A 16,146-nucleotide genomic window follows, 5' to 3' on the forward strand; every position below is an offset into this window, starting at 1 on the left:
ACTTACTGGGCTCACAGTGTAGGTAGCTGAGGCAGTTTCCTGCAGAATACTCCATCATATTCTCATTGCTATGCTACAACATGTGGGGGATCATATGTGGTTTTCACATACCACAGAGAAGAGAGATAACACTATGTGGGACTGCTGTGATATAGCCCATTTTATTGAGGTACTGTAAGCCATAGACTGTATTTACATTGAAATAAAGGCCTCACCTGGGGAACTGGGATGGAGGTGTATGACCTTCAAAAGTAGCACTTCATCAATTGCCAGATGACTTGTATTGCATAGGACATCATCTACAATGTTTGTACACGCCACCCATGCAGTTTACACGAGTGCCACATATGGCACATGTATGACCAGTGTCAATGTTTTTCAAAGGATGATTTTTTCTCCCCTACTGTCATCTCATTAGTGATACTAGACGTGCTGGAACCCTGGCTGTTGATGCCCATTAGACATCCCCAAATGAAGCAGAGCAGGAGTACAGTTCTGGACATTCACATACCAGGGACGTAATTGAATGTGTATTTAGGTGGCCGAAGGCATGCTTTCACTGCCTGAATTCATCAAGTGTGGTCCTTCAGTACAATCCTAAAACTTGTACAAAAGTATTTGCAGTATGTGCAGTCTTACATAGTATGATACTGAGGAGGAAGATGCATCAAGAGCCCCATTGCCCAGCTGCAAGAAGAGGAAAATGCAGAACACTATTCAGTGGTGAAGAAGCCAGGTGAGGAGTCTTTGGAGGAGATGGCTATAAGGGTTGACTGTGCTGTACAAAGACAGACACAGTATGCCATGATACTGGCAAGAGGCAGCCACTTGCACATAGCTTTAGCTGCTAGGAAAGATAAGTAAATGAGATATGCTCCTGGAGGTACTCATAGCAGTATGGAGAGAAAGGCATATGCCAGATGACTGGAGAATAAGCACAATAGTGCCAGGTAATGAGAGTTTGGATTCAGATCAGGATGCAACACAAGTGACCCAATGTTTGAAGTGAGACAAATACTTGAGAAGAAGCTAGAGATGAGGAATGAGTCCAGCTAAGCTTTTCTGGACTTACAGAATGCATAAGACAAGGTTGTAAGAAAGCTTATTGGGGCAGTCCTGTGGTGATTCAAAGTCCCAAAAACATTGGTAGAATTAGTGCAGATTATGTACAAAGACCCAATAACTCAAATATGGACAGTGTTTGATTTCACAGAGAAGTTCCCAGTGAAAGTGAGTATACATTACAATTACCCCTATTTATTGTAAATATTACATAACTCATTATAGCAAAAAAAAAAAAAAAAAATTTTGTGTATTATCTACCATGGTTCAAAACTACCTTTTATATACTTTATGATCTGATACCTTATTATATTGTTTTGCTAGGATTGTTCTGATTAGTTAAAATCTATAATATTTGTATGTTCATTTTTTTTACCTTTGTATAATTACATTTGTACTATGTCTTGTTATGTATTTCCAATACTGTTTTTAACCTCTGGAGCTTTTCTCCCCGGGCCTCCACTGAAAATGGACATTAATCCAGCTGGACTAGCCCGGTCAACAAATGTAAAATAAAAAAAAATAAAATAAATAAAACATCAGGGTTCAGCTGTTTACCTACTGCTGTTTGTACTGGTGATGGATTACATTAGCAAACAGGTTGGAAGGGACGGATCAACAAAGTTGCTCTATGCTGGTGATGCAGCATTACAGGCAGACTCTGAGCAAGAACTTCAGCAAAGGATAGGGGAATGGAATGCAAAACTGAAGATGCATGGGATGAAATGGAGTACAGATAAGGCAGTTGTAATGGCAGCAAATTGGGGAAATCAGAAGCTGAAAATTGTGACAAGGAAAATAGTAGAACAGGATAACAGTTTCAGTTATCTGGGAGGGGTGGTTGAGGAGAAGGGAAATCTGAATGAGGAGGTCAAAGCTAGAATCAGAGGGGCTGTGCAGACAGCTGGCACAGATTGTAAGGGGTAGTATATGACAGAAGAATTTCAAAGAATCTGAAAAGTAAGGTGTACAAAACAGTGGTGCAATGGTACTACTGTATGGTGTAGAATCCTGGGCAGTAAATTACAGCAATCGAAGAAGAAACTGTAGGTGATGGAAATTAAGTGCTTGAGATGGGTGATAAGATGCACAATGTGGGACAGATGAAAAAATGAGGACATAAGAGCAGAAAGCTAAGTTGCTCCGGTTGCAAAAAGGGTCAAAGAGAATAGATTACAGTGGTTTGGGGACATGTACAGAAAAGCAGAAGGTAATCTTGAAGATTTGGAGCAGACAGGAAGAAGGCAAGAGGAATCGAGGGCATCCAGCAAAGAGGTGACTGGATTGTGTGAGAGAAGACCTCCGCCAGTCAGGCATGAGTGTTGAAGAAGGTAGGAGAGTGACACTGAATAGAGAGAGAGAGATGGTGACAGTTGACACGACACCCTGATCCCATGCAGAAAATGGGGAAAAAGGGGGTGATGATGATTATGATATGCTGCAGTAAAACAGATTCATGCTAATCTAACACAGTGAATGTACTTATCATGTATAGGCTGGTGGCCACACTGTGCATCAGATGGAGGCAACCCAAAAAACAATGCACAATGGACAGGATGTAATTAAATGTGGGAGCGCATGTATAGATGTCTTTCATAGGAGATGTGTGAGTGCAGAGGTGATGTAAGAGAAAGTGTAGGTGTATGTGTATGTGGTGGGATAAAGGAGGAGGGGACACGTAAATGCATTATCTTTCACTATGCATGTGCTAAATGGATCATGTGTGTTGTACACTGGCACATTATTGTGACTGTGGGGTGGGTGTTTCATGACTATAGCATTATGTCGCATGTAAAATTGTCAAATTGAGGTAATGTTTTATGTGCATTTTTTTCACTGTATTTGTACTTTTCTGTCTCCTTCCCTCTTTCTTCCTGTCATTTCCATTATATACATTTTTTTAAAATACTTTATCACCATTTATTTTACATTTATATGTAGCAGCAGCATACAGACCAGTACTCCTGCCACCATCCAGGCCTCTTAATCCAACCATCAGTGGCTAGTACACTCACACCAAAAACCACAACTATTGGTGTGTCCAGCTGCCACTGTTACCACCACACCCCTGGCAGCACCATCCGTAGCCGCTTCCACCAACCCCACTGAGGGAGATGCTATTATAGCACCTGCTGTAAGCAGTGAGAGTGGAGGTAACAAATGCCACAGGTGGCAACTAGAAGAGATAGGGAGGGTGGGCCTTATTGCTAGGCAGCTAGATGCCCATATTGGCTGTTGACCCCCCCTCCATTAAGTTGCTTATATTGCCTATCAGTAAGTTGACATACATACATGTGTGTGTGTGTGTGTGTGTGTGTGCGCGCGCGTGCACGCACAGACACTTGCATGCACATGCATGCATTTATGCATGCACATACATAAAATGCTGGAAGAACTATGGGCTATAAGTTAACAGGTTATTGCAGAATGCACTGATTGACTGGAAACCATAAAGAAAAATGGCACTACTTATGAACTCAGATGATTATTTATTGTGTTTTTTTTTTTTATGTAGAGATATTGTGCTGGCATCACATCTGAAGCCTCTGGAACGAAAGGATAAACTGGGTGGAAAAAAACACCAGCCTTGGAATTCATTTGCCTTGCCAGCAAAACAACAGGACAACAGTGACTCAGAAATTTTGGAGGTTAGAAGAAATAAGCAATTTATTTCAGTCTTTTAATATGTAGTTTGCATCTGTATTCCAACATACCTGTAGTATTTCATTTTTATAGATTCATAGAAGGTTACTAGGCTAACGTCCCTAGAGCCCTTACAAACCTAGCCACATTTATCCTGCATTGCCCCAATTTTCAGTTGTTAGGCGAGTGACGTTCACAAAGGTAAGGATCTGTGGTAGTTAATACTGACTTCCTCTGTCCAGAAGGGGCATGGGCACCACCCCAGGAGTGAATTTAGAATTATAACATCCTTAGATCTAGATATAATGCCTTTACTTAGATGTGCCACATAGATTGATTTACTTACTACTGTGGATAAGTAGTGGTCAGAGTTCAGATTGCTATCAACCTGAGTACCCAAATCACATACCACTGGATCTACACTTAGGGTGGTGCTGTCTATAATGTAATTAGCAGGAATAATAATGTATTTTTTGCCTTTAGCTTTAAACTGTGGTGCTGGCATCAATCATTTATCTGCATTAACCCTTTCTGCAGTATATTAACATTATTGGGGGACTCAGTGATTGCTCCCAATTTGCAATCGTCAGGGAACTTGGTCAGCCACAAGCCGTCCAAGTTTGCCTGAACTTCTAAGAAATAATTTCTGAACAGTCAGGGGACCAGCACAGGACCCTGTGGTATGCCACTGGTGACTGTTCTTTTGCTAGAGGTGAAGTCACCCACTTTGACAATATGTGTCCTGTCGGTGAGTCAGTTGGCTACCCATCTGGTAATGTAGGGGTTAATTCCCAATTGGTAGAGTTTCTCTATAATACCTGAGTGGGGGATTGTGTCAAATGCACTGTCTTTTCCCTTGTCCAGGGCTTTGGTGACTTTCTTGAAGAAGTCAAATATGTTTAACAGGCACGATCCATGTATAACAAATTCAAATTGGGTTGGGTCCAGAGTTTGGAGATTACCTATGTCCTTGTTAATAAGGTCCATAATGTTTCTTTCCATGGCCTTGCAGATGAAACTAGTCAAGCTTATGGGCCTATAATTCCCTGGGTTGGTTGTTGGTCACCCTTTTTGCAGAGGGCAGGTTGGCTATTACCTCCAGCTGAGTATGGGTAGTGCCATCCACAACCAGTTCAGCACATAGTTGGGTATTCCCTTTTAGATTTCAGACATAGTTAAAGAATGTCTTGTGATTATCCTTGGCTAGGGAGGCTATTTTTGTTTCATAATTAACTTTGGGGGACTTGACAAGATATCTGGTTTGTTTGTTTAAGTTAAAGAGGGATTTCTTCTTCTGCTGAACCAAATCCTTCTTGTTATTGGGAATTAGTTTATTTCTCTTGTTGTATAGCCTATTTATAGTTGGGGTCCACAAGGGTGGCTTTTTTTCAGCAAGATTTGTTTTTAATCTGGTAAGAGACAGCCGATTCTATACAACTGCTTAAGTGGCTATACAGGGCATTGGTGTACACCTCTGCATAGGAGTCCATATTATCTGCATTCGAGGGGTCTTTGAAACTTCTTATACCAACACTTACTAGGAGGTAATTTGTCTTTAAAAATTCTGAAGTGTTTTTGAGCTTGATGGGGTATCTGGTCATATAATTACATCAAACGAGACTGATTTATGGTCTGATCTTACTAGGGAGGACATCACATGGGGAGGGTTTGCAATGCTCTCCCATGTTAGTGAGTACTATATCCAGGACATTTGAGCCTCTTGTGGGTGTGATGACTAGCTGTTCCAGAGCAGTTGCATTGACAAAGTCCAAGAACCTCTGAGCCAGCATGTTTTATGGTAGTGTATGTTTCACAGTCGATGGGAGGATAATTAAAATCACCCAGGAGTAAGGTGTTGGGCTTTATGGCAAGTGACTCCAGTAAGTCTAGCTATGTGGTATGCTTTTCCTGTTTCATGGTGGGGGACCTATAGCTAGCTATGATGTGGTAGGTGGCTTTGCCTATAGTTAATTGGACATGGAGTTGCTCAAGAGAGTCATACTTTTTGACCAGTCTCAAGGTGTAGTTATCCTTAATGAAGATGTATAACACATATGGAAGGCATTGTGGCCTTGCCTGGCCGGGGTGCTTTCCATGTCTTTGAGCCCTGTCTCGGTGACTACACAGATGTCATTATCTTCTAAAGTGAGTAGTGCTTCCAGGGGGTACATTTTCTTGTCTGTTTGTTTATTTATTTCCTTTTGTTTACTGTGAAAGTCCAACTGAGTCTAAGCAGACCCGTTTTCAGCAGAGGCCCATGGAGAAAAAACTCCACAGTTACTAAGGTTTCTAAAAGCTTACACAAGTGTTAATAAACATAAACATAAACATGTAAAGAAGCATTAGTTTACGCAAGTGTTATCAAACATGAACATGTAAAAAAAAAATTACAAAAGTATTTTGACAAGCATGTACAGAAGTGTTTTGACAAACATGTCAATATAAATATTTTTATACAGTTTAGTAATATTAATGAAGTTTCATTGGGGAAAAAATCATGTATAGTGTAATTTGGAAGCTTGCTGAGTTGTAAATGGGCATAAGATGAGAATGGCAGTCTAACAGTAGGAGAATAAAGAAATAAAAAAGTAGGGTATGGGAGGGAAGAATGGAGGAAGAGATTAAGGGGTTTAAGGAGAAGGGTGATAATAAGGAAGAAAGAGAAAAAGGAAGTACAGGTAGAGATCATTCAGGTCTACTACAGGGGCATAGCCATGTTAGTTTGAAGTGTTCCTTAAGGAATTGTTTGAATTTGGATGTGCTTTTGGTGTTGAGAATGTTTTGGGGTAAATTGTTACAAATCTTGGCCGCTTTATAGAAGAACAGGGAGTCACCATATGTGTTGTTAGACCTACTGGCATTTATGAGAGTTTTGTCAGATGACCTTAGAGACTTGCTACTTGAGTATGGTTGGATAATGTTGCTAAATTGATGGGCAGTTTTCTGGGTTATGAAGGGTAGAGTGGATTAGTAGTAGATGGTTGTAGGCTAATTGGTTGGGTAGTTCAAGCCAATTAAGTTGGTGAAGTGAGGTACAGTGATGGGTCCTGGTTGGGTTATTAGCTGCAAATCTGGCTGTTTTATGGTAGAAGGATTCCAGTTTGTCTAAGTCGGATTTTCTTAGATTGGTAAAAATGGATGAGGCATAAATAAGACTAGATATTAGGTGGGTTCTACTGATGGCGTGATGGGTGACTTCAGTAAGGAAAGGCTTGATCTATAAAGGGAACCTAGTTTAAACTGCACCTTCTTGATAGTTTTATCAGGGTGTTTATCAAATTTAAGGTCCTTGTCTATGATTACACCCAGTAGTTTAGTTGAATCAGTGGGCTCAGTACAGGTGTTGTTAGATGAAAAAATGTTGAAGAAGCTAAGGTCAGGGCATTTTCTACCATTGGAGAAAATTATCAGTTTGGTCTTCGATGGGTTAAGTATAAGCTGAGATTGGGTTGAGAAAATTTTCAATGTCTAGTAAGGATTGCCGAGTTTTTTGTAGGAGAGAATGTAGTGTGGGAGCTGCACAAATTAGTGAGGAGTCGTCTGTGTATTGGATTATGTTTGCATGTTTTGTGGCTGTGTGTAGCTTATTTATTATTATTATTATTGTTATTATTTATTGTTATTTGTTTGGAATCCTAGTATTAAGCAGCAGTATTGTGAGTTTATCTAGAGAGGATTTTGTTATGTTGGGAGGTTGGTTATTTTGATAATGCCTAAAAAAGGTGCAATAGGGGTGGCTAGTGCCTTTGTCAGTATCCAAAAGCCTAGAAGAGACAGATGCAGATCATCTCTGGCAAAGCAGAGTGGCCTGTCGACCATGTCTTGCCAGGCTGACAGATATTGGATCCCCTTGGACTGACAGCAGAAGCTAAGCCAATTGTTAGTCATTTTTTGTTTACTTTTTAGTATCATCCTTGGAGAATGTAGAATGCTGCTTAAGGCTAGGCTTATACCTCCCTGTGACACAATCTGAGAGCTCAGTCGTGTCTCTCTCCATATAGTCCAATGAGGTATGTCTCAAGTCATTAACCCCAACATGGACTATGACAGAGTCCTATCAGTACTTATGGTTAAGTGACTTCAATGCTTGAGTGACTTGACAGATTCTGGCACCTGACAGGCAGCCAACTGTAATCCACTCCTTATCCAGCCTAGTGAGGGGAACATCTATGTGACTCACAGTGGAGTCACCTCTGACCAATACATTAGGTTTTGTGGTGTTGCACCTTATGGGCTTATTTGTTGAGACACTGGTGTGTGTATTATTTTGTGTTGTGGTTATTTTTTGCATTGTTGTGTAAGTGGTTTCCATTTGGTAGGCCTCTAATCTTTTGGTAAGTTACTAGCGAGTACCTCTACATATGTACGCTTATGTCATCTCCTTATTTTGTGTGGGGTGTGTGTGTGTGTGTGTGTGTGTGTGTGTGTGTGTGTGTGTGTGTGTGTGTGTGTGTGTGTGTGTGTGTGTGTGTGTGTGTGCTGACAACCTGTTTGGCATTCAGTTTATCTTTATGTGAGAGTCTTGTCTCCATTTTCACAGTGTAACTACTGCTCTCTCTAGAGTGTAAAATACTCTGCTTTATCCAACAGCTAGCTAGATAATGAATTTAGCGCAAGTAAATCAGTAGAACAGACAATGAGAGGCAAAATGTACTCTTTCACTATAAACACAAGGAAAGGCAAATAAATAAATCAAGATCTCAAACAGCAGTGTAAAAAGGGAGGAGCATAATTTTTAAACACTGTTATTGAATTATCACTTGTGACAGGTAAATTTACATTTATATAAAAGAAATCCACCTGTATTTACAAGTTCACATTTACAAACATTATATTTCACAAATAATGCTATTATAATGTTGTATATCATATAACCTAAGCAACATTACATAAATAATTCAATTCCTGCCTTTTTTTAAACAAAAAACATCTTTATTAAACCATCACTTATGACATAGGCAATCATACATTTATATAAATGAAAACAAACCACACAACCCAATCCTAGTTGCAAACATTTTATGTCACAAACCATGCTGACACAATTTTCAGTTGCAAACATTATACATCACTTATAATCTACCCAGTCATTTTCAGTCAAACATTACATAGCTCATTTAAGTCCTGCCTTCTTTTAAACCTCATTCCTCCCCTGTATGTATTGTTCTCACATTTCCCATTTTTTCGTATGTAGTTTGGTCCTACCTAGGATTACCACCTGTCCCACTTTGCGAGGGTCAATCCCTCTTTGGGCAGTTGTGTTCTGCAAAAAAAATTGAAAAAATGGCAAATGTCCTGAGATTTTAGGACAAAAATATTTCCCATATTTTATGTAATAGTTGCATCAATTCTGTATCTGAAACACCTAAATGTTATAAGAAACAGAATGAGCAACTAAAATGCTACAAGAATAAGCTTTTATTTAGGCAAAAAAGTGAAGTTTTGTCCTTTGTACTGGGCGTGGCTATGTTTCACCCTGCAAAATTTGACGTTTGTACTAAAAATGTCCCACTTTGGGCATTTGAAAAGGTGGCGACCCTAGTCCTACCCATTTCTAAAGATCTCAATTCTAGTTGTTTTCTGTCTGTTACTATATTCACTACATCTAGTATAGTTGATTTAGATTTTGATTTCTATTTTCTAGTAATTGTTTTTTTTTGGCAGCCACCATAATTAGACACAGCAAGGCCTTACCATGTATAGGGAAATCCGATTCTGTATTATAGCTCAGAAAAATCATCTCACTCATTATACCAGTCTGCCCACCCAGCATCTCCATCAATGCATCCTGCAGGGAATCCTTAAAGTCCACCAACTCACCACACTTACAGAAAATATGTTCCCAATTACCTCTTTCTTCCCTATCACACCCTTAACATTTGCTGTCTGCCTGAGGAAAAATTCTCTGGAGTCTACTTGGGGTATAACATATTTGGGGTATAAAACTATCTATGTAAACTTTCCAAGAAAAAATCCTAACTCTTCAAGATTTTGTTGCATATTTGGGAGACGTACATATAGCCTCTCATTGTTAGAGAAGAGCTTATTAAGCCCAATTTACAGTAGTTGTGGGCAGCTTAAAATCACCAGGTTTAGAAAGCAGAACAGTGAAGGGGAATGTGGGTGAGAGAAACTAGCAAGGAATCACAAGCAATGCTTTAGTTTATACAGACCTGATTTTTTTTTTTCAGAAAAAGACAAAGCCCCAGAAATTCAATTGGAATATTTAGTATCCCAAAGCTAAATAAATCTGTGACAAAGTACATTTTTAACAGAAATGAATTACATTTATAGTATACATGCCTTGGTATTCATGCATATACTTTATTCATATATATTTTTTTACTATCAGGTTTCTGATTGAATACGGCTAATGTTCAAGAAATAATAGATATTGCAAATTAAAGTATATGTTATTCTGCTTTTTCGGAAAAGGAACATTGGATCCTCACAGAAAGATTTTTCTGTCTGAACACGCTTCAGCTTGGGGCAAAAAAATCTATTATTTTATGTATTTAGCACTTGTTAACTGGGTAAGTCAGCTGGTCTCAAGACCCATTTCAGCAAAAACCCAAGTATCACTGAACAGAAACAAAACATCATTTGGATAGAAACAAGCAATCTACAGTTTGCAGAAAGAGATATAGTTGACAATGAATGCGTAAAATTAAGCAGTAAATTACTAATAAAAACAGAAACAGGAGATAACAGGGTTGTAGAATACAAAATTATTTTGCAATGTAAGTAGTAGAAACAATATACTGGGGTTGTCCTAGAGGGGCCTAACTTACTTTTCCCAGTATCTTATGCATTCATTCTAGGGATGAAGTTTGAATCTGGACTCTCCTTCACCAGAGGCTGTCACATTGTAGAATTTGCTTATAACCCTTTTTTGTTTGTGTGTAACATTCTGTTCTCCTCTGCCCTGGTCCCAAATATTGAAGTGAAATTAATACAGAGAGCAAGCTCATGCTTCCACACTCCTGTATCACTGTAGATATCTGTCTGCATTATCTCATTTATTAGATGCCTGTTGCATATTTCTGCCTTTCAGTAAGGGATGCCTTGCAGTACAAAAATTCTTTGCCAGCTTCTGAAGAGAGGAGATCTGGTTATGACATTCTGACCCCTACCAGTCAGCCCTCTAGCAACAAGACTACTTATCAGATTTGGGATTTGGTGCCACAGATGAGGATATTTCCATCTACACCAGCAGATCAACATTATTCATTAGACAGGGTTGATGAACATGTTAATAATCCCTGTAGTGGACCCAAAAGTCAAGTAGAGAGTATTCATGTAAATGAATATAAGGTGAGACATGTTGGTGCTGTTGGTTCAGTTTTTAGACATAGTCTTCAGTATCTTAATGATTAAAGCCACTAAATAACAAGTTAAGGAAGCTGTGTGTATAGATTGTACAGTACAGTTACTAATGAAAAAATAAAAGATAAATTAAGTTGGTAATTCATTACAAGAACAGCAAGCAAATTTTTGTTTAGTGTGCCACATATAAACCTGGGTCATGCAAACTAAAATTAAAATTTAATTTCCCAGAAGAGTAGCTACAAATACCAGAACAAGAAAATAAACATAATTGTAGTCTTATCTAATAACGTAGAGGTAAAAATATAGTGTGTACATGAAAAGAAAAATACAACAGCATATTTGGACATGTAAACAAAATTTTTACTCTAAAAGAGGGAAGATAATGATCTGAGATGATCGTCATCTTCAACAATTATGACTAAAGTTTCTGACTTTAGTCTGCCTAGCATCTGAATTTTACTTGCTACTGGCCATTCTGTTTTTACCCACATTGCTCTACCAGTGTACTTGATCTCCAAATTAGTTTTGTCAGACATCAGTGAACTATACTCAAGCTACTCATGTTTTGATTACTTTATGTGAAACACTTTCAAATATCTTTCTTACTTATTTGAATGTTACTGCTTTTTCTGCCTTTCTACTACCATTTAGATCAGTACATTTTACATGTCCACCATTTATATTAGCAATTATTCCTTTAGCACTACCCCACAACTCTTGGCATTTTTACCTCACCCAGATCTTTACTTATGCTCAGTCTTTTAATAATTTTTAGAGTTTACTGATTATTAGCTGGTTATATGTTAAAATTTGAATATATTGCCATCCTAGCACAGATAAGTGCTATAGATTGATATTTTGTGATTTTTTTTTAGTTATTTATAAGTGCCGCTGCTACATTACCAAATTATTTATTGTAGTTCTGAACTTTATTGTTGTAAAGTGCCACTGTATTTCACTGATCTTAATTGCAGTTTTTCTGCACTGTAGCCATTTTTTCATAGAATTTTTGCTGGTTTGTTTGTTCCTTGTTCTGTAGTCTCTGCACTTTTCACTCAGTCATATGGCTTTACATTAAAAGAGGGTTGCAGCTGGCTTAATGGTTAAGATGTTTACCTTACATCCACAGGGTACAGGGTTTGATTTTAACCTTTGGCAAGCATGGCTAGGCTTAAAAAGGCCCCCCACGGAGTCATTAGCCTAGTAGTCACTTATGAACCTATTAAAGGTTACGTAGCCTAGTCAGTTCTGAGCTTGAGAATCACAGAGGAAAGCTTAATGTGTTTTTGTGATTGACCAGCAGGCTGTGTTGTCTGCTTAGTCAAATTCTCTGCCTGTATAAAGTAGTCCATTTGCAACATACCTGTACAGTTTGAGAATGTATAGGTGCAGGCCTTACAACCTTAAATTACTTGTATAACTGTCCCTTAGAGTTCCTGAGCATATAGCTGCTCAGTGAGCAGCAAGTATGCACAAAGAGGGGCATAGCTGTATGAGATTAGTCATGACTGTACTTCTTACCCAAATAGCACCCTAGCAAATCTGTTCCACCACACAGTGGTTGCACAAAGAGGAGCTTAGAATTTCTTGTTACCACACCCCTTATTTCCTACTGTATATATACCTGAAACCATGGATCTACACTTTTCTAATGTGTCTTTAGCCAGCTTTGTAGAAATTGGAGTCCTGAGACGATGTAGAAATTGTCTCATATTTACATGCAACCACTTAATTTTCAAACTAATACATTATGTGACAGATACAATTATATACTGTGAAGGCAAGGCTGTCACATAAAGCCACTACAAATACCAAACTACTGACAATAGCAGTGTTGCAGAGAGTAGCAACCACAAAAGTTAAAAAAAAAATGTAATACACACTAAAATAAAACAAAATGGCTACTAGAGCTTTAAACACTCATAAATAAGTAAAAGTAAGAGGTGAGCGTTTTCGTTTAAATAGCCCACAGTTGCAGTCAGGTGACACATAGCCAGAAAGAAATATTTTAAAGTCACAATGCTTCCCAGTGCACTTAGATTTATGTTGGCTCTCTAGATTCCATTTTATCTTAGCAAGGATTTTAATTTCAGGATACTATAAATGGAAGTGCTCTCATTAAGTCCTGGCCAGCTGTTGGATTTAAAATTAAATTGCCAATAAAGTTCTCATTTTTCAAGATGCCAGGGTCCACACCTTGGAGTTTGCTAAACCTGTACCATGATGACAAATTTAAAAATTGTGTTTCAACCAGCAGCCTAATGTCCCCCACAGTCAAGCTTTCATTTTCCTATTATGATATGGATATTTTAAGTTAATGATATTATTGTATATAATACTTGCATGTTTTTTGAGCTGTATTGTTGTTGGTTGTAAGTTGTTGACTTTTACAATTTTTTTTTACACTTCTCTGAACATTTGGGCATTGGCTTAGTCTCTCTTAAGGGAAAGGAAGTGATGTAATTTGATCTACCAATCTACCAATCCACTTGGTACTTGGGTTTTAGAAGTGGTAATTGCTTTACAGTTTCAGTTCTGTTGAAGTCTCTGTTTGTTTGAGAAGAAAATGCTTAACCAATAAACTATTTCAAACTATTGATTGTTTACTGGTGCACCTTGGAGTGTTGGTTTGTTTGCAGTCACTGAGATTCAGTTTTGGTTATTGGTAAATGTTATACATGTGCATTACAGCTCTGTGGTTATAAGCTTAGAATCTTGTTATAAATCATTTACCTTCTGTGAAACCCTTGAGCGGACTAGTATCTGGTAGTCATGGGCACTGGAACCCACTGGGAATCAAGGAATCACATACTATCACAAAATTGGGCAACGGCTTATTGTTAAGGCTTCTGTGGTAATAGAATTTGTTTGTAAGGAAAACAGTTTTCTATCTGTATTGCTCTGTTTTTTTTTTAGGTTGAACTTTGCTCCTTCACTCAGTTTGATATTGTCTTTGATTTGACCACAAACTACTTGTAGATTTTTCTCATGTATTGCATTTCAAGTAGGTAAGCCCCTAAACAAAAGTGCCTTTTTATACTGGTGACCTGGGATTATTGGTCTGATTAACTGACTTGCCCATAGTTGCACAGTATGCAAGACAATACTGAGGGTTTTGAAACCAGGATTGCTTGATGACATGATTAGCACTTTATAGCCTTAACTGTTTGTTTCTTCCTGACATATTTTGTGCATCACCTGCTTCCACTGTTGTAAATAATTATGAATATATTCTTTGTATAAGTGTAGTCTTGTTAAAGCAAGTTTGGATGTGATCAGTGTGAGAAAATACTATAAAAATAAATGCTCTGTAATACAGCCTTTTTCCTAAAACTGATCAGTCTGTTGTTGTTTTATTTAAGGGATCGGCCTATTTGCCCCAAACTGCAGCTGACTTTTACAGAGAATGGCGAAGGAAAGCTGAAAGTGGGGTAGAAAAATACAGTCTTTTATTAAAGATTGGAGGAGAACAGCTTGGCAAGATATTTAGTGCGGAAATTGGATTTGGACTCCTTGGTGAATTCCTTATGGTACTGTCTGAGAATTTCTGTTCTGATGACCAGGAAGAGGTTCTGAAAATTTTGAACAGCTTTACTAGTACAGGGCGGTTTGGGCTGAACGTGGATTTCTTAAGTACATCAGAGAAGCAGAGTTGTGCAAAGTTGTTTCAGAGACTACAGAGCATGAGTTGCAATTCCAACACCAGCAATAGTGATGCCTGCGTTCACACATCCAGCTGTGCATCTGCTGATAGTCTACAAAGTGACAAAGCTGAAGAGCAAAGCACAGATGATTTTATCTGTGGGAATGAAGTTAGAGACTTTAGGCTGCAGGAGTTAATGCATCTCTACATGGTCATGTAGAAACTAAAACAGTGTGAATAAAGGAGGTGTGACTATGAGATCATATTCTTTGCTGTCTTTGGACCAACATAAATTGATGTTACAGTTCACGTAATACTATCAATGTCAGTACTGCCTATATCTGTAATAGTTTTTGTTTAGTTCAGATTACATCCATTGGATTGGATCCAATTTTTATGGAACCGGTAGCACTGCTGCTTGAAGGAGAAGATTGGTGAGTCATAAGGGAAAGCTACATTCCATCTAGGACTGTTGAGAGTCCTACTGAAAAGCACTGACAGACTTTATTTTGCAGTAAAATGTAAACCATTACTATAAACATAACTGTCAGCTACAGTGTCTGGCTTTAATTCTTAGGAAGGACAGGATAAGGAGGAGACAGACATGCTTGTGAAAGATGGGAGGAGTCTGATTTGTAGGATACAAGTTGTATTATAATTCTTATGTTCTCTGTCAGCAATTTTCATGATCATAGCTCAGTGAGCATTCTGAAAATTAGATTTCATTATGTTTCTAAACTACACAAAAATAAATAGTTGTCATTTGACCCTGAACTCCATTAAAATATAGTTGATCTTTGTGAAATTATGTTCATTCTTGAGAATTACCGCACATTTGTCTGTTTGAAATAAACAAAGCATTTAGAAAAAAATGTATTGTATGCTGTCATTGTTTTTCTTTCTGTTTCACTTTCTCTATCTTTTTTTGAGAAACCTGAACTACATAGTACTGTAAATGCAGTAAGTCAGATTTGCTGCTACTTTTATAATCATAGGGTGCATGAGAAATATTGTGACTAACAGAACATTCTTTATCTTGTCTTAATACTGGTTAAAAATAAAACCTCAGCTGTTTTGCTGTAGTGTTTAATGTTTGGGAAAAAAAAAATGGTAACCATTTTAATTTATCTTTGGCTGAGTGACAGACACTCGGTAATATTGGGCTGCATAGTGTTATGGCCTAACTGCTTTTATGTTAGTTACAAGGTATCAATCTCAATGTCAGATTACTCCATCAAAAGTAATGCATATTTAAAACAGTTAGCAGAATGTTTACAGTTCTTTGGATGAAAGGAATCTGTACAAACAGGCGTATAACAAATATTGCCTTAATAACATGCCCTTGTACCTCAGAGGAAATGGCTGCAGCCATTCATAATAAACTAGTTTAACCATATGTTGTCAAACAACTGAAAGATGTGTAACAGCTGCTGTGAAAAGAGTTGTTAAATCTGGCCCCTTGTAATTTC

The 16,146-nt window shown here is 38.0% G+C and overlaps 1 protein-coding gene across 4 annotated transcripts in view; it reads left to right on the forward strand.

Annotated features, from left to right (window-relative positions):
• The window catches only part of CCDC103 (coiled-coil domain containing 103), a 103,687-nt gene extending 88,149 nt beyond the window's left edge, over positions 1–15,538 (forward strand). For all 4 annotated transcript variants that reach the window (XM_044055115.1, XM_044055116.1, XM_044055114.1 and 1 more), the window contains 2 exons: positions 3,578–3,710; positions 14,397–15,538. In XM_044055115.1, the coding sequence (XP_043911050.1) occupies positions 3,578–3,710; positions 14,397–14,897 (634 nt within the window). In that variant the 3' untranslated portion in view covers positions 14,898–15,538. The remainder of the gene's footprint in view (positions 1–3,577; positions 3,711–14,396) is intronic.
• The last annotated feature ends 608 nt before the right edge of the window (positions 15,539–16,146 follow it).

The sequence above is a fragment of the Protopterus annectens genome, chromosome 13.part0, assembly GCF_019279795.1.
Source record: "Protopterus annectens isolate FY-2018-M chromosome 13.part0, PAN1.0, whole genome shotgun sequence".
Lineage (NCBI taxonomy): Eukaryota > Metazoa > Chordata > Ceratodontiformes > Protopteridae > Protopterus > Protopterus annectens.